The sequence below is a fragment of the Equus asinus genome, chromosome 27, assembly GCF_041296235.1.
Source record: "Equus asinus isolate D_3611 breed Donkey chromosome 27, EquAss-T2T_v2, whole genome shotgun sequence".
In the NCBI taxonomy this organism is placed as follows: Eukaryota; Metazoa; Chordata; class Mammalia; order Perissodactyla; family Equidae; genus Equus; species Equus asinus.
Window position 1 is genome coordinate 6,850,789 of NC_091816.1, and position 14,527 is coordinate 6,865,315.

Sequence of the window (14,527 nt, forward strand, 5' to 3'; positions counted from 1 at the left end):
TCCTGGAAAAAAGACAAATCTTAAGTTTCCCATGACCAAGAGGTAACCACGGTTATTCTGATGCTTGTTCCAGCACTTTCCCCCTCATACAAATAGATACACTTTAAAATAAGATGAGAACAGGCAGTACAGACTGTTTTGAACTTTTCTCCAGACCTTTAGATTGTCTTCTGCAAGACGGACTGATAGTGATTCCGAGGGAGACCCTGCCCCAGCTAACAGCTCCCTCCACAGAAGAGCTGCGCCAATGGCAAAGAGGATCCAGCTCACTGCAGGCTCGGGCTATCATCACAGCCGCCTCTGCACCAGAATGAAGACCTGCTGGGGAGCACCCTGCCTCTACCTCCCCGTGGAAAACGCTTAGAGGGTGTAGTGACCACTTTTTCACCATGGCCAAAGCGTCGGCAGCGTGGGCTCCCTTAGCCCTTGACCCAGTCTCTAAGAAATGGGTCCCATTCCCTAGGCTCCTCTTCAGGCGTCATCTTTTGGGTTCGGCATCTTCCTCTCCCAGGGAGGCAGGAGCTCTTGCTTCACATTCAGACGAGCTAACTTGAGCTGTGCGGGGCCAGCGCATCCCAGTCACAGAATCTCCTTGGGGAGAATGTCCTTACTCAGCCTTTCGATGTTCCACTATTTCACACAGAAACCTGTGTCCCGAGCCCTGGAAACAGTCAGTCTGGCGACAGTGATAGGCCTTTTCAGAGGGGAGAGAAAGCTGCTCTGTCCCTCCTGTCAACTGCTCGTTTCAGAATGAACCCTGATTGAAACAAGGAAGGCCCACTTATTGATTCCTGCTCTTTGCTAAGCACTAATGTGTAGTAGTTCTAATTCTCATCAAGGTAGGTAATATCTCCGAGATACAGATGTGGAAACTAGACTCAGAGAGGCGTCGGAACTTCAGTTGGCCTGGGGTCCTGCAGTGGGCAGTTAAGAAAGGATTTGAACCCCTCACCTGCCTGACCTTGCGTTCTAGAACAGGGGTCTGCAAACTATGGCCTTCAAGCCAAGAATGATTTTTACTTTTTTTTTTAAATGTAGGATGAATAAGCCTAGAGATCTAATTTATAGAATGATGACCACAGTCAACAACACCACACTGAATACTGAAGATTTTTACATTTTTTAACAAATCGAAATAATATTTCGCAGCACATGAAAATTACATGCAATTCAAATTTCAGTGTCCACAAAGTTTTACTGGAATACGGCCACACTCGTTTGTTTACTTAATTGTCTATGGCTGTTTCCACGTTTCAACAGCGGACTTCGGTAGTTGCAACAGAGATGTTGTCATCTGCCAAACCCAAATATTTGCGATCTGGCCCTTTACAGAAAAAGTTTGCCAACTCCTAGTCTAGGATCATTTTGGGGGCCAAGGAGATGATGTTCTGAGTCACTAGGAATCCTAGAGGATTGGAGCAGGCAGGGAAAATGATATAACTCAACGCCCCCTCAAGACAGGCCAGATAAGCCACAGCCTTGCTGAGGAAGGCGGTTCCAGGTGAGGCGAGTGGTATTCACTGGTATGCAGAGAATGGGGCCTGGGACCACCTTCTTAGAGTTATCATATGCCTTTGTCCTTAGGAGTTCAAGAAATCAAACACGATAATCCTGAGCCCAGGGAAGGGAAAGTGTGCTGGGGGAACAGAAGAAACAGCGCAAAAGGGGAAAGTGAGCGTGAGTGAGGGAAGTTACTTGGCACCAGGATTCAGGAAGTCCTAGAGGAGCTCTGCACCGTGGCTTGTTCACTGCGGGCGGTGGAGAATGAGTGGCCACTGAAGAGCCGACGTGGGGAAAGGAAATCCAGTCAGAAAGGCTCCAAGGCCGGAGTCGACTGCCGGGCTTAGTGTGACAAGGAGAGAGTGTCCTCAGGGCTCAGAGGGAAACTGGTTTAGAGTGACAACTTTTCAGTCATCTGAGCTGGGAGCAGCTCAGGGTGAGGCTGGATTGAGGACCTGAGTGCAGCCCAGCTCGCCCTGGTTACTTGCTCCAGATTAAAATGATCCCGCCCCTGAGAAACTCGATCTATTTGCTGCTTCTGACAAGCCCACCTAGGACAGGTATTCATGGGAGGTGAACAGCTCTTTGCTGAGGGCCAGCCCTCACTGCGGGAGGTGCTCCCGGGACATGGGGATGAGAAAGCCAGATCATTCCTGCAGAGACTTACACTCGAAGTCAAAAGGCAAACAACTAACCAGAATACACACATCTAACCAAGGGAGGACTGGCCGAGGGCTTCCTTCAGGTCCCATGCCATCAGTGCCTTCCTCTTTGGTCTCCTCTCTAGAAAGAACTCGGCCTTGAGGTCAGTATTTCACATCTGGACCATGGCTGAAGGAGCCTTTCCAACAGCCTCTTCTCTCCAGCAGCTGTCTGCTTGAATCCAGCCCATTCTGGGCACTCAGCATTCCAAAAGCCTCTGTGCCAGGTACCATATGGGCACTGGCAATACAGAGCCAGGAAACATGGTTCCAGTATCACAGGCTGGGGAGGGGGAGAGGGGTTTGAGGAGCGTCTGTTAAACAGATAATCACTATCATTGAATGTCGGTAACTCTTAGAAGAGTTCGTACCAGTAGGAAGGGCACCAAGGATGATGTATCTGTCCTGAGGTCCCGGAGGAAGGCAAATAAATTTCCTAAATAAATAGATTTCTTCTTGAGAAAGTGGAAAACCTCAGACTTACATGTCTTGGTAGAGTGCGCCATCTCCTGGTCTGGGTCCTGCTCACGCCCCAGGCTGCATGTCAAGACAAGGCTCTCTTACCCCTGTACCCCATTACGGCTGCTGGTTGGAGGATCAGAAAACTGCTCTTCAGCTTTACTATGAGACAATCGGGGAAAGCAGAATTTCAAGATTTCTGTCATGGGTAGATAACTCTGTAATAACATCTACTTAAAAAATGCATTTAAGTTCAAGATCTGCACAAAATTGGGGATGAGAAGTCTGATGCTGTTCTGCATGATAATGTAAAGAATTACTTCCAATGCCAATTATGCTGCTTTTAGGGACGTTTCCCTTCCCCAGTAAGGATGTCGACTGTACTGTCTAGAACTAATGGATGTCCCTGAGAGGTGTCTGTGTGCACACAACCATGCAAGTGTGTCTCAATATTTATTCGCTGGACAACCAGAAATATATCTTCACTGCATACCTCACGCTAGTTGGAAAGTCTAGTAGAGAGGGGGCTTGGAATGCCAAAGCCCCCCTAAGGCTATGGTGCTGAAGCCCCCTTGTGGTGTGGGGCTAGAGTGAGTAATTCCAAATAAGGGAAATGGACCGCTGGGGATTATTTTGTCCCTTGGTTGGGGAGAGGAAGTGGATCCTCCAGTGTGATCGAGTCCTGTGGAGGTGGATGGGATTTCTCTAAAGAGGAGTAGCAGTTCTCAGCCTCTGAGAAAGCAGTCCCTAGGGGAGGGGGTGATATCCTTAGATCTGGATATCAAGGAGAGAGGCTGAGTGTGGAAGAGAAGAGACTGACATCTTTTGAAGGTATTTTTATTTGGTTTGGTTGGCTTTTAATGATTCCCTCTTGAACTGTGAGGAGAGTCTTATGAAAATTCCCATTTTACAATTTTTTTTCATTTATATTACAATCACCTTAAGTTCCTCAACCCTTAGTAAAGTCCATTAACAGTCTGATGTGATGCTGATGTGGAAGATGAAAAAATGGAAATCTGGCTGCTTGGTGCTCATGGGTCAACTAACGCCTCTTCAGTGCAGGAGCATCCTGCCAGCCCACTGAGGTCCAAGATGCGGGAAATTCTGTTGTGTAGTAGTAAGGGAGGGGAGGAGCTTGTGAGCCAGAGGGGCTGAACGGACAATTTTTGTAAGGTGCAGCACCACTTCCCCAATTTATACGAAAGGTAAGTGCCATCTGAAGCAGAGAAGGCTGATGCTTGGGTTATAGATAAAGTGCAATCTTTGTGTCAGAGATGCCCTTGTTCCCCACTGTGGCCCAGGGAACTCACAGTCTCATTAGGCATAGAGGGAGTCCTCTGTACCTGACCACTGATTATAGCTCTTTCAAAAGAACCTAAGGTCTGTCTGATAAGATCTCCTTCTTTTCAAGGCTCAAATCCTGTTTGAGGACTCCCTGGGTACATGGTCATTGCATTGCCTTGTCTCTTCAGACTAATAAGCACCATTTTTCTCTTGAAATTTTTTCAGTTCTAGAACGCATAATTTATTGATTTTCTAAAGAAGACAGCTGTGCAGAGCTTATTCCTCAAGAGAGTATCTCTATTTACTAAGAGAATGACAAGACATCCTTATCCCTGCATTCTTTCTGTGAAGGAGCTGTCCACTTATTTCCTGTTCTCAGGGGGAAGTGCTGATCCCACCCTCCACCCCCAATTTCCAATGCAATGTTGAAATTGAGCCCACAACAGCTTCTAAAATCTGCTAATGCTAGAGGCCCACCTGAAATTCTCCACTGTCAGCTTGAGAAACGGAAATACTCCACACACACTGTCAGCACTTGCTATGCTTTCTTGGAGTCATAAAACACAGGCCTCTGGTCGTCCTTGACATTTAACTTAACTTTCTTATTTTTCAGATACAACTGATTCTAAAACTTTCAACTACTAAAACTTTTATTCTTAACGAGTGCAATTAGGATTCACTTATAAGAAAACACACTCTCTTTTTTTGGTGACTTTCAATTTATATTCAAACATGACATACAAAATTTCTAATTTGTAAGCTCGGTTTCTGTAACAGCATCATTGGAGGCACAATTTTGCTCAAGATCCTGTGATCTACACTATACCAACCTAGGAACTCTAGAGTCAGAATCTTGGAGCATCTTAAAGCTCAAGGTTTTAGAAACGTCTGAATCTGCTTGGACCTTCCAGTCTGCCAAAGGCCTCACCACTCCACAATCTTTCACTTTAACCTTCGACTTTCCTTGCCTAGCCTCTGAAAGCATGTGAGTTTGCCACTCTGGGTTTTATTTCAATTCCCTGGTTCTACAGTTGAGAAAAGCAGATGGCAAAGAGAGGAAACGACTTTCCTGGGGAAGCCGTTCTGGAAAACAGATCACAATTTCCTGCTCTCTCACTACACTACTCTCCCTTTTAGACACATACTTTGTACTATGGCCAAAATCAACATTCACCACCAAAGAGAAATGGAGAATCTGTGATTCTCCCAGTGCTTTAGAAAGAAGAGTTGTTTGGGAATGGCAACAATTTCTTCTCTGTTATGCGTGTCCATGTAGGTAGAAAGTTCGCCTAAATTCAATACCAAGTGTGGCCCACCTCCAACTAACTACAGATAGGAGAAAGCTGAAGACGCTGTCCAGATCAGCAACCTCGTCTCCTAGCTCAAGTTTCTACCCGAGCCCGCAGAGAACGGACCGGAAGTGGCGTGCAGCCTCACGGAGGAGGGAACTACGAATACCACCGAGAAAGGTGCAGCCTTTAAAAAGTTCCCCTCCTAGTTGTGCGTCCGCCCGGTTCCGTGGCCGACGAAGGGGTGGGTAGCCGACGTCTTGAGCGGCGCTGGACAGCTGGTGAGATGCCGGGCGGGGGCCGCTGCCCGGACTGCGGCTCTACCGAGCTGGTAGAGGACTCGCACTATTCGCAGAGCCAGCTGGTGTGCTCCGACTGCGGCTGCGTGGTCACCGAGGGCGTCCTTACCACCACCTACAGCGACGAGGGCAACCTCCGAGGTACCCTTGCCGGCCCTTCCGGAGCCCTGGGGGCAGCCTGGGGCGGGGAGACGTGGGCCTCGGAGTCCTCTGCTCTCCGGCCCTCCTCATGTCACGCGCACACTTAAATAGGGGAGAAGACGACCCGAAGTGAGAGAGCGAGCTGCAGGAGCTCAGGGACTGCCGTTCCCCTGTGTTTTCCTAGCGCCCAGCATGGTATCTGGCATATAGAATCGGCATAATAAATATTGAATAAATGAAACAGAGAGAGAGAAAGTTGCACTCAGTTTACCTAGTCTGGCCATGGTGGGTCAATTCTTTATGAATACAGCGTATACTGCTATCCCTAAATAGTTTCTAGCACTGATTGGCAAAAGCATCCTTTTTGCTTTGCTTTCCAAGCCCTTCAGCAGGGCAGCCCTCAAAATCTGCAGCCGGGAAAATTGCCTGGATCGGATGTACAGGAGGGACGACTGAAAATCTGGAACACTTGGAGCTGCCCCGATGCAGCCCTCATCTTCCTCCATCTCTGTGTGTGTGATACTGCTCGTGGACGTGGAAAACCAGATGGACCCCGAACATGCATGGATGGGCACCTCTGTGAGACAGGGAGCAGATGCATAGTGCTTTGAATCCTGCTCCCTGCCTTTGTGTGGTGTGAGGGCAGGGGTCTGGTAAATAAAGGCTAAACAAGCTATCTCTTGTCCATTATCTTACAGAAGTCACATATTCCCGAAGCACAGGGGAAAATGAACAAGTGAGTCGCAGCCAGCAACGAGGTGAGAATCAACTTTTTATAACACAGTGGTTTTAAAGAAAATTCTCCTCATGGTCCATCCCATCTGCTTGCTTTTCCTGTTTGCAGCATTACTGTGTAGGGTAGAGCAGAAGAGAATGGTACTTAGAAATAAAGGGTGGAGATGCTTCTAAGAGAGGTGGCAATTCAGTATAAGGTTTGGCTTTGCTCACGGGTGTGTAGGAGGTACTGAAGGAGCCCACATCCAACTTTGGCTTGGCCGTGAATCAAACCAGCCTCTGAAAAAATGATGGGCTGAAATGTGACTCCTGTCCACAAATTTCTTTGTGCCTTTAGAAGGACATCACCAAGTGTCACTCCTGTCGTGGTAGAAAGGTACATTGTTCGTGCATCTGGTATCAGAGGCAAGTTTAGCAGAAATCGCTAGGAGCTGCACAGTAGCTCCTTTGACCTCTCTAACTCTTGCCGTGGGTTTTTCTAGGTCTCCGCCGAGTGAGAGACCTTTGTCGAGTTCTGAAGTTGCCACCGACATTTGAGGACACTGCAGTTGCCTACTACCAACAGGCATACCGGCACTCTGGCATCCGTGCTGCCAGGCTGCAAAAGAAGGAGGTCTTGGTCGGGTGCTGTGTCTTAATCACCTGCCGGCAGCATAACTGGCCTGTCACCATGGGAACCCTCTGCACCCTGCTGTACGCAGATTTGGATGCATTTTCTGGAACCTACATGCAGATAGTGAAGCTTCTGGGGCTGGACGTGCCGTCCCTGTGCTTGGCAGACCTGGTGAAGACCTACTGTAGCAGGTACCCGTCTAGTGGGAGACACGGGGAGGGGATGGGTCCTTAAACCTGAATCCTTTTACCTTTGGCTGTCTCTTTTTGACAAAATCTCATCTGAAAGGATGTGGCAGAAAAATCTATTCTCTCTCCCCTGTGCCTAGTCCTAATAAGGTATATCTTGTTTTATATTTCTAGAATGCTATAATTTTCAAGTCCCTTTGCTCACATAGCAACCTAATGATGTAGGAGAGTGGGCATTAGCCTTGGCACAGGGCTGCTGAGTTGCCCCACTCACAGTGTGCGTTGACTGTGTGGCTAGATGCGACAGCCCTACCTCAGCAGGATCATCTGCAAATGGAGCTGAAGATGACAGAGCTGGAGTTAAAAGCTAACTCTTTTTTTCTTTTTTGAAGTAGCTATGTTCTTTTTTTCCCCTGACAAATACAGTAGAGAGCAAAGGGTATCGGTGTCAAGTAGTTTTGGCTTTGGAACTTGGTTACTTCCTAGCTGGATGACTGTGGGCAAGTTTTTCAACTACAAATGCATATAACAGGGTGTAGAGTAGATTAAAAGAGAACTTTTATAAAGCACTCAAATAATGGCCAACAAATGTTAGCTCCTTTCTGCATTCTCCTGCCTTCACCTCGCAAGAACTCTCATCCTGTTTTCTCTCAGTACCTGTATAAACTTGCTGCCCAGCAAGCTTGCGTGTTGCCAAGAGGATACAATAGCTTGCCTCTTGAGCGGACTGCTCTTTCTCACTTTGGAAGAGCAGCCCCCACATAGGCATTGAGACCAGACCCTCATTTTGGTTATTTCAGCTTCAAACTGTTCCAGCCCTCCCCATCTGTGCCAGCCAAATATGTGGAAGACAAAGAGAAGATGCTGTCGCGAACACAGCAGTTGGTGGAGCTGGCAGATGAGACGTGGCTAGTGACCGGGCGGCATCCCTTGCCTGTCATCACTGCTGCTACCTTCCTGGCTTGGCAGTCGCTGCGACCTTCAGATCGACTGACATGTTCCCTTGCCCGATTTTGTAAATTGGCAAATGTGGACCTGCCCTACCCCGCTTCCTCTCGCCTGCAGGAGCTGCTCGCTGTGCTGCTGCGGATGGCTGAGCAGCTGGCCTGGTTGCAGGTTCTGAAACTTAACAAACGGTCTGTGGTGAAGCACATCGGCGACCTTCTGCAGCACCGCCGCACGTTGGTCCGCAAGGCCTTTCGAGATGGAACAGCAGAGACGGAGCCCCAGGAGAAGGAGCTGCAAGAGCAAGGACAGGGGCAAGGACAGGGAAAAGAGGAGGTGGGGGGTAGTTCCTTAGATTTGCCTGAGGGGAAGCGACCAGCTAGTCCTGCCCTTCTCCTCCCCCCCTGCATGTTGAAGCCCCCGAAGCGGACCTGTCCCATGCCCCCTGTCCCCATGGTCACCGGAGATGAGAATATTTCTGATAGTGAAATAGAGCAGTATTTGCGTACCCCTCAGGAAGTTAGGGACTTTCAAAAAGCCCAAGCTGCTAGCCGGGCCGCCACGAGTATTCCTCACCCTCCCTGATGCACATCTGGGGGGCACTTCATCCCATCTGACAGCAGCTCGACAATAGGCCTGTCATATCCAGAGAAATAAGTGCATACAAGTTCTTAGGTATTGTCTTTCTCGTTCAAAGGCACCGAGAGGGGCTCTGCAGTTCATTGGGTCCAGGTCCTGGAGCAGAAGTCAGGAGGAATGCAGCGAGGCCTGGGTTGGAGGGAGTCCCATCCCTTGGTGCCAGAGAGCGGGTTGCATATATTCATATCCCGTGGGATGGCCTTTCTCTTAGACTGTTGGGAGAGTGGCGGCTCTCTCCTGCTCCTGGTTTGAATTGGATACACTACTGCTGCAGGCCTGGCGGGGCCTCCCTGCTGGTGTGGAGCCGTTGGCATTTCCAACGGCATCAGCCCTCAGAGGACAGGACCTGGGCAGCTCGGCCCTGTGTCGTTCACAGGCCATGGTGGGTTCCTGTGTACGGTGTCATGAGATCCTCTACTTCATAACAAAAGGACTGTGGGTGGACTAAGGCTATAGCTCAAAGGGCTTTGCAAAATTTTAATATATTAAAACAAGAGGCATCTGCTAGAAAACATTCTATTGTATAAACCCGAGCTTTTGAAAACATGTTTTCTTTGGCGCTTTTCATCCCCTCCCTCCCCTCTCCCCAGCGTATTGCAAAAAGCTCTCCAGTGCTAAGGCATTGGCAGGGTATGTAAACAGCAGCCAGCATACGTGGAAGAATAATACAAAGCTTTTTTTTTTTTCTGTCTAATATTGTCTGTGCAGCAAGCATAAATAACAGGATCCATCCCAAGGCGTGTGGGTTTTCTCCCCTCCCCTGTGTCTTTCGCCTTGGTGATCAGGCTGGGGTGACATGGAGACTGGGAGGGGACCTGAACCAGGCATAGTCTTCCTGTTGCTCTTCACAAGGCCCAAGCTTCCCTCCACTTCCGGTGGGTCCTGTAGGAAAAGGCTGGTGTTTGCTCTTTAGGTTGGGGAAAATATGAGTGCTGGTGTTTTAAAAGTAGTGAAGGTGCAGGCCCTAGGTGAGCTGCGGGGACCCTACCCACTGCCTCAGGGGGTTGGCTTGGGCTTCCATGAGGCAGGAAGCTGGTTTGATATTTTGGAGTTTCTCCTTAATATGGAGCTAGAGACCGAATTTCGGAAGAGTTCTTCCAGGTGGCCTTATGGAGGCAGGGAAGTACTCCTCCTCAGTCCCTTGGTGTTGAAAGGCATGTGGGGGTGTGGGTCTGGTAATTGAACAGTAAGTGCTTCTCCGACACCACCTGCAGCCTCGTGGTGAGCCCCTTTGCAGAGCGTTGTTTCAGGACTGTGTTTAAGGCGTGACTACCTCCAGCCCCATATCTAAGCACTGCTCTCTGCTTCCATCAATCATCCCCGGCATCTGGTAGAGTCAGCTTCTTGGGGGTAGGGCCTCGGCTTTGTCCTGAAGTGCCCCCTGTGCACCCTGCTGCATGCTTTGTGCACCACTCCTGTGGGAATGGTGTCTAGCCCTAATTGTGCACACTTTTCTCCTGCCCCATTCCATAGGACTAGTCGATATCCAAAGCCGCCTTTCACACCGCCCCGCCTTCTCCTGTTGCATAGTTAACCTGAAAAGCAGCACCTTGTTACCTCCCATGGGTGTTGGTCACCTGGCTCATCTCCTAGGCTGGCTTCCTAGTTAGCCAAAAACTGGGTGGGAGAGAGGCCCAAGCATCTAGGCACAGGTGGCTGACTTCAGAGGAGGGCGGTGAGGAGAGAGCGGCGTTCTCGAGTTCTCATTCCCTGTGTTTTCCTGATCAGGCTGCCGATGAGGCAGTGGGGACAGACGCAGGGAGTACCTCAGGAGGAGGCCGCCTGGGCTGGGCCGTGCACCTCCACTCTGTCACTCCACAGACAGGACCTCCCCTCCTACCCTGAACAGCACCGATTTGACTGCCAAAACGAGCCTGGCATGGGAGGGGAGTGTATCAAGCCTGTGGGCCTGGGATTGTCTGTCGCTACTCCGGAGGGATGGCCCTCCTGGCAGTGGCAGGCCTCTGCCTATCCTTTGCCCCGCCTCCAGGACTAAAGCTGGTGAGCCCAGGTGCAGCCCTGGCACCTGCGCCTCCGACCGGTGACGTACGCATAGACGTCTTCGAGGGCCCGGAGGGGCCGCCTGTGGCCAGCCTGCCCTAGAGCGTCGCCCGCCCCCGCCCTAGACGGTGGTCTCGCTCTTCCAGAGGCCCGTCTTCATGCAGCCGGCTCCGGGTGCCTCGGCTCCCGCCAGGGTGATGTCGTCGTACTTGCCGCCCTTGGGGGCGCCGTTCAGACTGGCCGTGTGGAGCGGGTACGAGCGGCGCTTGCTCTCCTTCTCGGGCGCGCCGGCCCCGCCGCCCCGGAGGTTGTCGCGGCTGGCGCTGCGGCGCTGGCCCGGCCGGCCGGCCTCGGCGGGCGGCGCGGCGCTCGTGTCGCTGCCCTCCGACGGCGTGAGCACGGGCTCGCCGTCCAGCGCGGGGCCGCCGCCGGGGCTGTCGCGGCTGCTGCCCGGGTACCTGTCGCACGGGCTGTTGCGCAGGCTGCCGCTCTCGCTGGACGGCGGCTCGGGCGCCCCCGCCGCGGCGCCCCCGCGCAGCGCCCGTAGCCGGGGCTTGCCGCCCGCCTCCCCCGCGCGGTGGCCCTTGGCCCGGCTCTTGTGCGCCCGGCGCCCGTGGTGCACATTGTTGGGGTGGCGGGGCGCGAGGCCCCCCCGGGCGCCCGGGGCCTCGGGATCCCCTTCCTCTCGGCCCGCGCCGCCCGCCTCGCAGCCCTGGCTCTGGGCCAGCTGCAGGTTGGTGAGCTTGCAGGGGCCTAGCGGTGGCGCGTGGCCGCTGCTGCCGCTCGGCGAGGACTTGAGCGAGGGCGGCCCCTCTCCGAACACGGGCGAACCGTCCTCCGGGGCGGTGGGCACGGCCCGGGGTGAGGCGTGGGGCGCCGCGGCAGGCGGGCAGCAGGCGCGCCAGGAGGCCCTCACGTCCCTGCGCCTGGCACAGTGGTGGGTGAAGACGAAGAGGCCTAGGGCAGAGGCTGCCCCTCCGTACAGACAGCTGCACACCACCCGGGGCAGCCAGCGCTGGGACACGGCCAGAGCGCCGCAGGCCCACATGGCCAGGTACAGGAAATGCGTGGTCACCAGCGCCCCCAGCTGGACTCCCGGGGAATAGAGGCCGTCACCATCCTCCGGGGGTCCTGGCGTCACCACCCCAGCGCTCCCAGTAGCCAGAAGGGAACCCGAGTCACTCAGGAGGGGGCCGCTGTTCCTGAGCCTGGTGGGACCCCTCAGCTCCTCCCCTGGCTCCAGGGAAACCCTGCTGGTGGCCCCCTTTGGGCTCTGTGCCAGGGGACCCCGTAAGCGCAGCCCTGCACACAGGAAATAGATCCAGGTGATCAGCAGAATCAAAGCCACCGGGATGTAGAAGGCTCCTAGGCTTGGACGCCACACCAGCCAGCAGCTGAGGGGAGACACAGGCAGTGGATGAGGAGGGGGAGCATGTTTGAGGTGGGGTCCATAGGTTGGGTGGCTGGGGAGATAGAGGAAATGGTGAGTGGGGAGGCAGAGACTGGCTTAATCAACATGCATGGGCTGGGGTTGGGTCACTGGCTGGGTGGGCCTGACAGCTGCCCTTGCCAGTGGAGTGGAAGGCATCAGTGCTGGGGTGGGTAGGTGGCAGGCAGGCAGCGACGCTCACTAGGGGCTGTGGTCCCGGTAGTTGTGAATGTTGACAGCAGCTGTGATGCCACAGATAATGAGTGGGATCCCTCCAGCGATCAAATAGAACCTGGAGAGGAATGGGGTTTGGGGGTCAGAGAGATGGGCAACAAGCGGGGAGGAACCTTGTGCTCAGAACCCGTGACTCAGGGTCTCTGGCCCATCCTCTTTCCCTCTTAAATTCCGTCAGATTTTTTTCCGGGGATTGCAAAGCTCCAACAGGGCAGGTTCAGCAGGCAGGTCGCTAGGGGCCTTGGCCATGACTGTTCTAAGGGACAGAGGCTAGAACTGCCCTCTCTCGCTGTAAATAGTGCAGAAGTCAGGGGTTCCCAGGATGCCTGCCCAATGCCCTTTGGAGTCACTCCCTTCCCTGGCTTTGTCATGCCTCAAAAGTCCTAAGGATGTACCCACTCCATGGTGTTGGGCAACCTGGCGCCACCCAGGGCCTTGCTGTTTCTGTCTTTGGAGAGTGATCTCCTGCGACCTTGGACCCTGAGAGAACAGTTTGGTGTCCTATAGCCCCCTCTGAGCCCTTCCCCACTGCCACGCTGACAGCTGGAAGCATGTACCGGAGCATGGGACGGGGGGCAGGTGGGGCTGAGTCCCCTTCTTGTGGAGGGGGCGCCCTCCAGGTGAGCTCCTTGTGGAGGACGCGGGCCTTCACACCCATCCAGAGCAGTGTGGACAGTGAAGAGTAGTGCAGAGTGATGCCCACCTGTGGGGTCAAGGCACTGAGGCTGGGGGACCAGGCTGCTACTACTGCAGCTTTCCCAGAGCCTCAGCCCAGCAGGGTTCTCCCACTCCTCCCATATCCCCAGCCCCCAGCCCCACCCAGGTCCCCCCCAAGGTTCTGTCCGTGCTGTTACCCTCTTTACTTCTACCCCAGTGTTCTCTCCCACTCTGGGGACTCTCCATGACCCTGTCCTTTCTATTTGGCTCATTCTGACTTCCCCTCCATTGCAGGTCTCCACTGTCTACTTTGAAGTCCTGTCTCCTAGTTTCTCTGCTTCTTACCACCCCTAACTCTCATGCCCTGCTTCCCCCTCCACCCAAACAAAGCGGGACACAGAACAGTGAATGGAGCTGCGGTCCATTACCATGAACTCTCTTTTCTTCCCCTGCAACTCCCTACTCTATGCCTGGGCTGCCAACACTAATCTCGGAGCCCTCCCACCCTCACCCCAGCCCCTCTGCTTACCGCCTGGCAGACCATCTGGTAGTTGGTAAGTGTGATGCCTCCCGCAAAGACGGCGGAGGTCATGGCCATGTGGAAGCACAGGTTCAGCAGCATGTGCCAGCCCTTCCGGGACACATGGATGGAGCTGCCCCAGAAAGAGTCTTTAATTAATGGGCCACCCAACCCAAGGTGAGGCCCATGGGGTCTCAAGGCCATTGGGGGAGCCAAAGCAGGGAAAGCAGATATCTGTGTGCATGCATGTGTGTGAATGTGATAGAGGCCCCAGGGCAGGAAGGCCTTAACCCCCGAAATATGTTTCCCAACCCCAGAACCTTTCAATAAAATGCTAGGCAAGAGCCTGGGAAAGTTCTGTGGACCCACCTGGGAAGGGAACACTTGCCTGTACTTAGAGACCCATGGCTGTCCCACCAACCCTCCCTGCCGGCAGGAGCTCCCACCTGTGGTTGAGGATGTAGGTGATGATGGTGGAGAAGAGGCAGAGCAGCAGCAGGGCCGTGCAGGGGTACACAACAGGATGCAGCCCTGCCCCTGAGCCCCCCACCTCCCTGGGGAAGGCACTCAGCTCCTAGAAAGAGTAGGAAAGAGGAAGTGAGTATTAGGAAGCCAGGAGCAGAGGCCACCCCGTGGAGTTCTGGCCAGTCCCCGGGGCCAGTTTTCCTTTTCCCAAGCCCCATCAGCTTTGATCCTCAGCTTTGGCCCTTAGTCCATCAGGGTAGACAAAGATGTAAGCACCACAACTTCTACTCCTGGAAAGTCAGTCTAGCTGGTGTTAATAATCTGCCTTTCTGGGGACTTTTCAGATCCCCAGCCTGAAAATCAGAGATGAGGAAAGAGGGGGAAGGGTCTGTCTATAATCCAGCTGCGTGCCTGATCAGGATCTGGGA

At 53.1% G+C, this 14,527-nt stretch overlaps 2 protein-coding genes across 2 annotated transcripts in view; one reads left to right on the plus strand and one right to left on the minus strand.

Annotated features, from left to right (window-relative positions):
* The first annotated feature begins 5,346 nt into the window (after positions 1–5,346).
* On the plus strand, positions 5,347–9,480 carry BRF2 (BRF2 general transcription factor IIIB subunit). Its single transcript, XM_014851365.3, has 4 exons — positions 5,347–5,673; positions 6,372–6,431; positions 6,891–7,212; positions 8,010–9,480. Exons 1-4 carry the CDS (start codon positions 5,520–5,522, stop codon positions 8,737–8,739), a joined length of 1,266 nt encoding a protein of 421 aa, XP_014706851.3. The 5' UTR covers positions 5,347–5,519; the 3' UTR covers positions 8,740–9,480.
* The window catches only part of ADGRA2 (adhesion G protein-coupled receptor A2), a 34,612-nt gene continuing 29,329 nt past the window's right edge, over positions 9,245–14,527 (minus strand). The window contains exons 15-19 of the mRNA XM_044761985.2: positions 14,081–14,208; positions 13,644–13,767; positions 13,015–13,160; positions 12,426–12,515; positions 9,245–12,188 (exon numbers count right to left, since the gene is read on the minus strand). Coding sequence (XP_044617920.2) covers positions 10,916–12,188; positions 12,426–12,515; positions 13,015–13,160; positions 13,644–13,767; positions 14,081–14,208 — 1,761 coding nt within the window. The 3' untranslated portion in view covers positions 9,245–10,915. The remainder of the gene's footprint in view (positions 12,189–12,425; positions 12,516–13,014; positions 13,161–13,643; positions 13,768–14,080; positions 14,209–14,527) is intronic.

Excerpts from the sequence above, each read along its gene's own strand:
- BRF2 (XM_014851365.3), top strand. The coding sequence starts at position 5,520 with ATGCCGGGCGGGGGCCGCTGCCCGGACTGCGGCTCTACCGAGCTGGTA. Across the intron at positions 5,674-6,371 it reads CGACGAGGGCAACCTCCGAG|AAGTCACATATTCCCGAAGC; the intron begins GTACCCTTGCCG and ends ATTATCTTACAG. Across the intron at positions 6,432-6,890 it reads GAGTCGCAGCCAGCAACGAG|GTCTCCGCCGAGTGAGAGAC; the intron begins GTGAGAATCAAC and ends GGGTTTTTCTAG.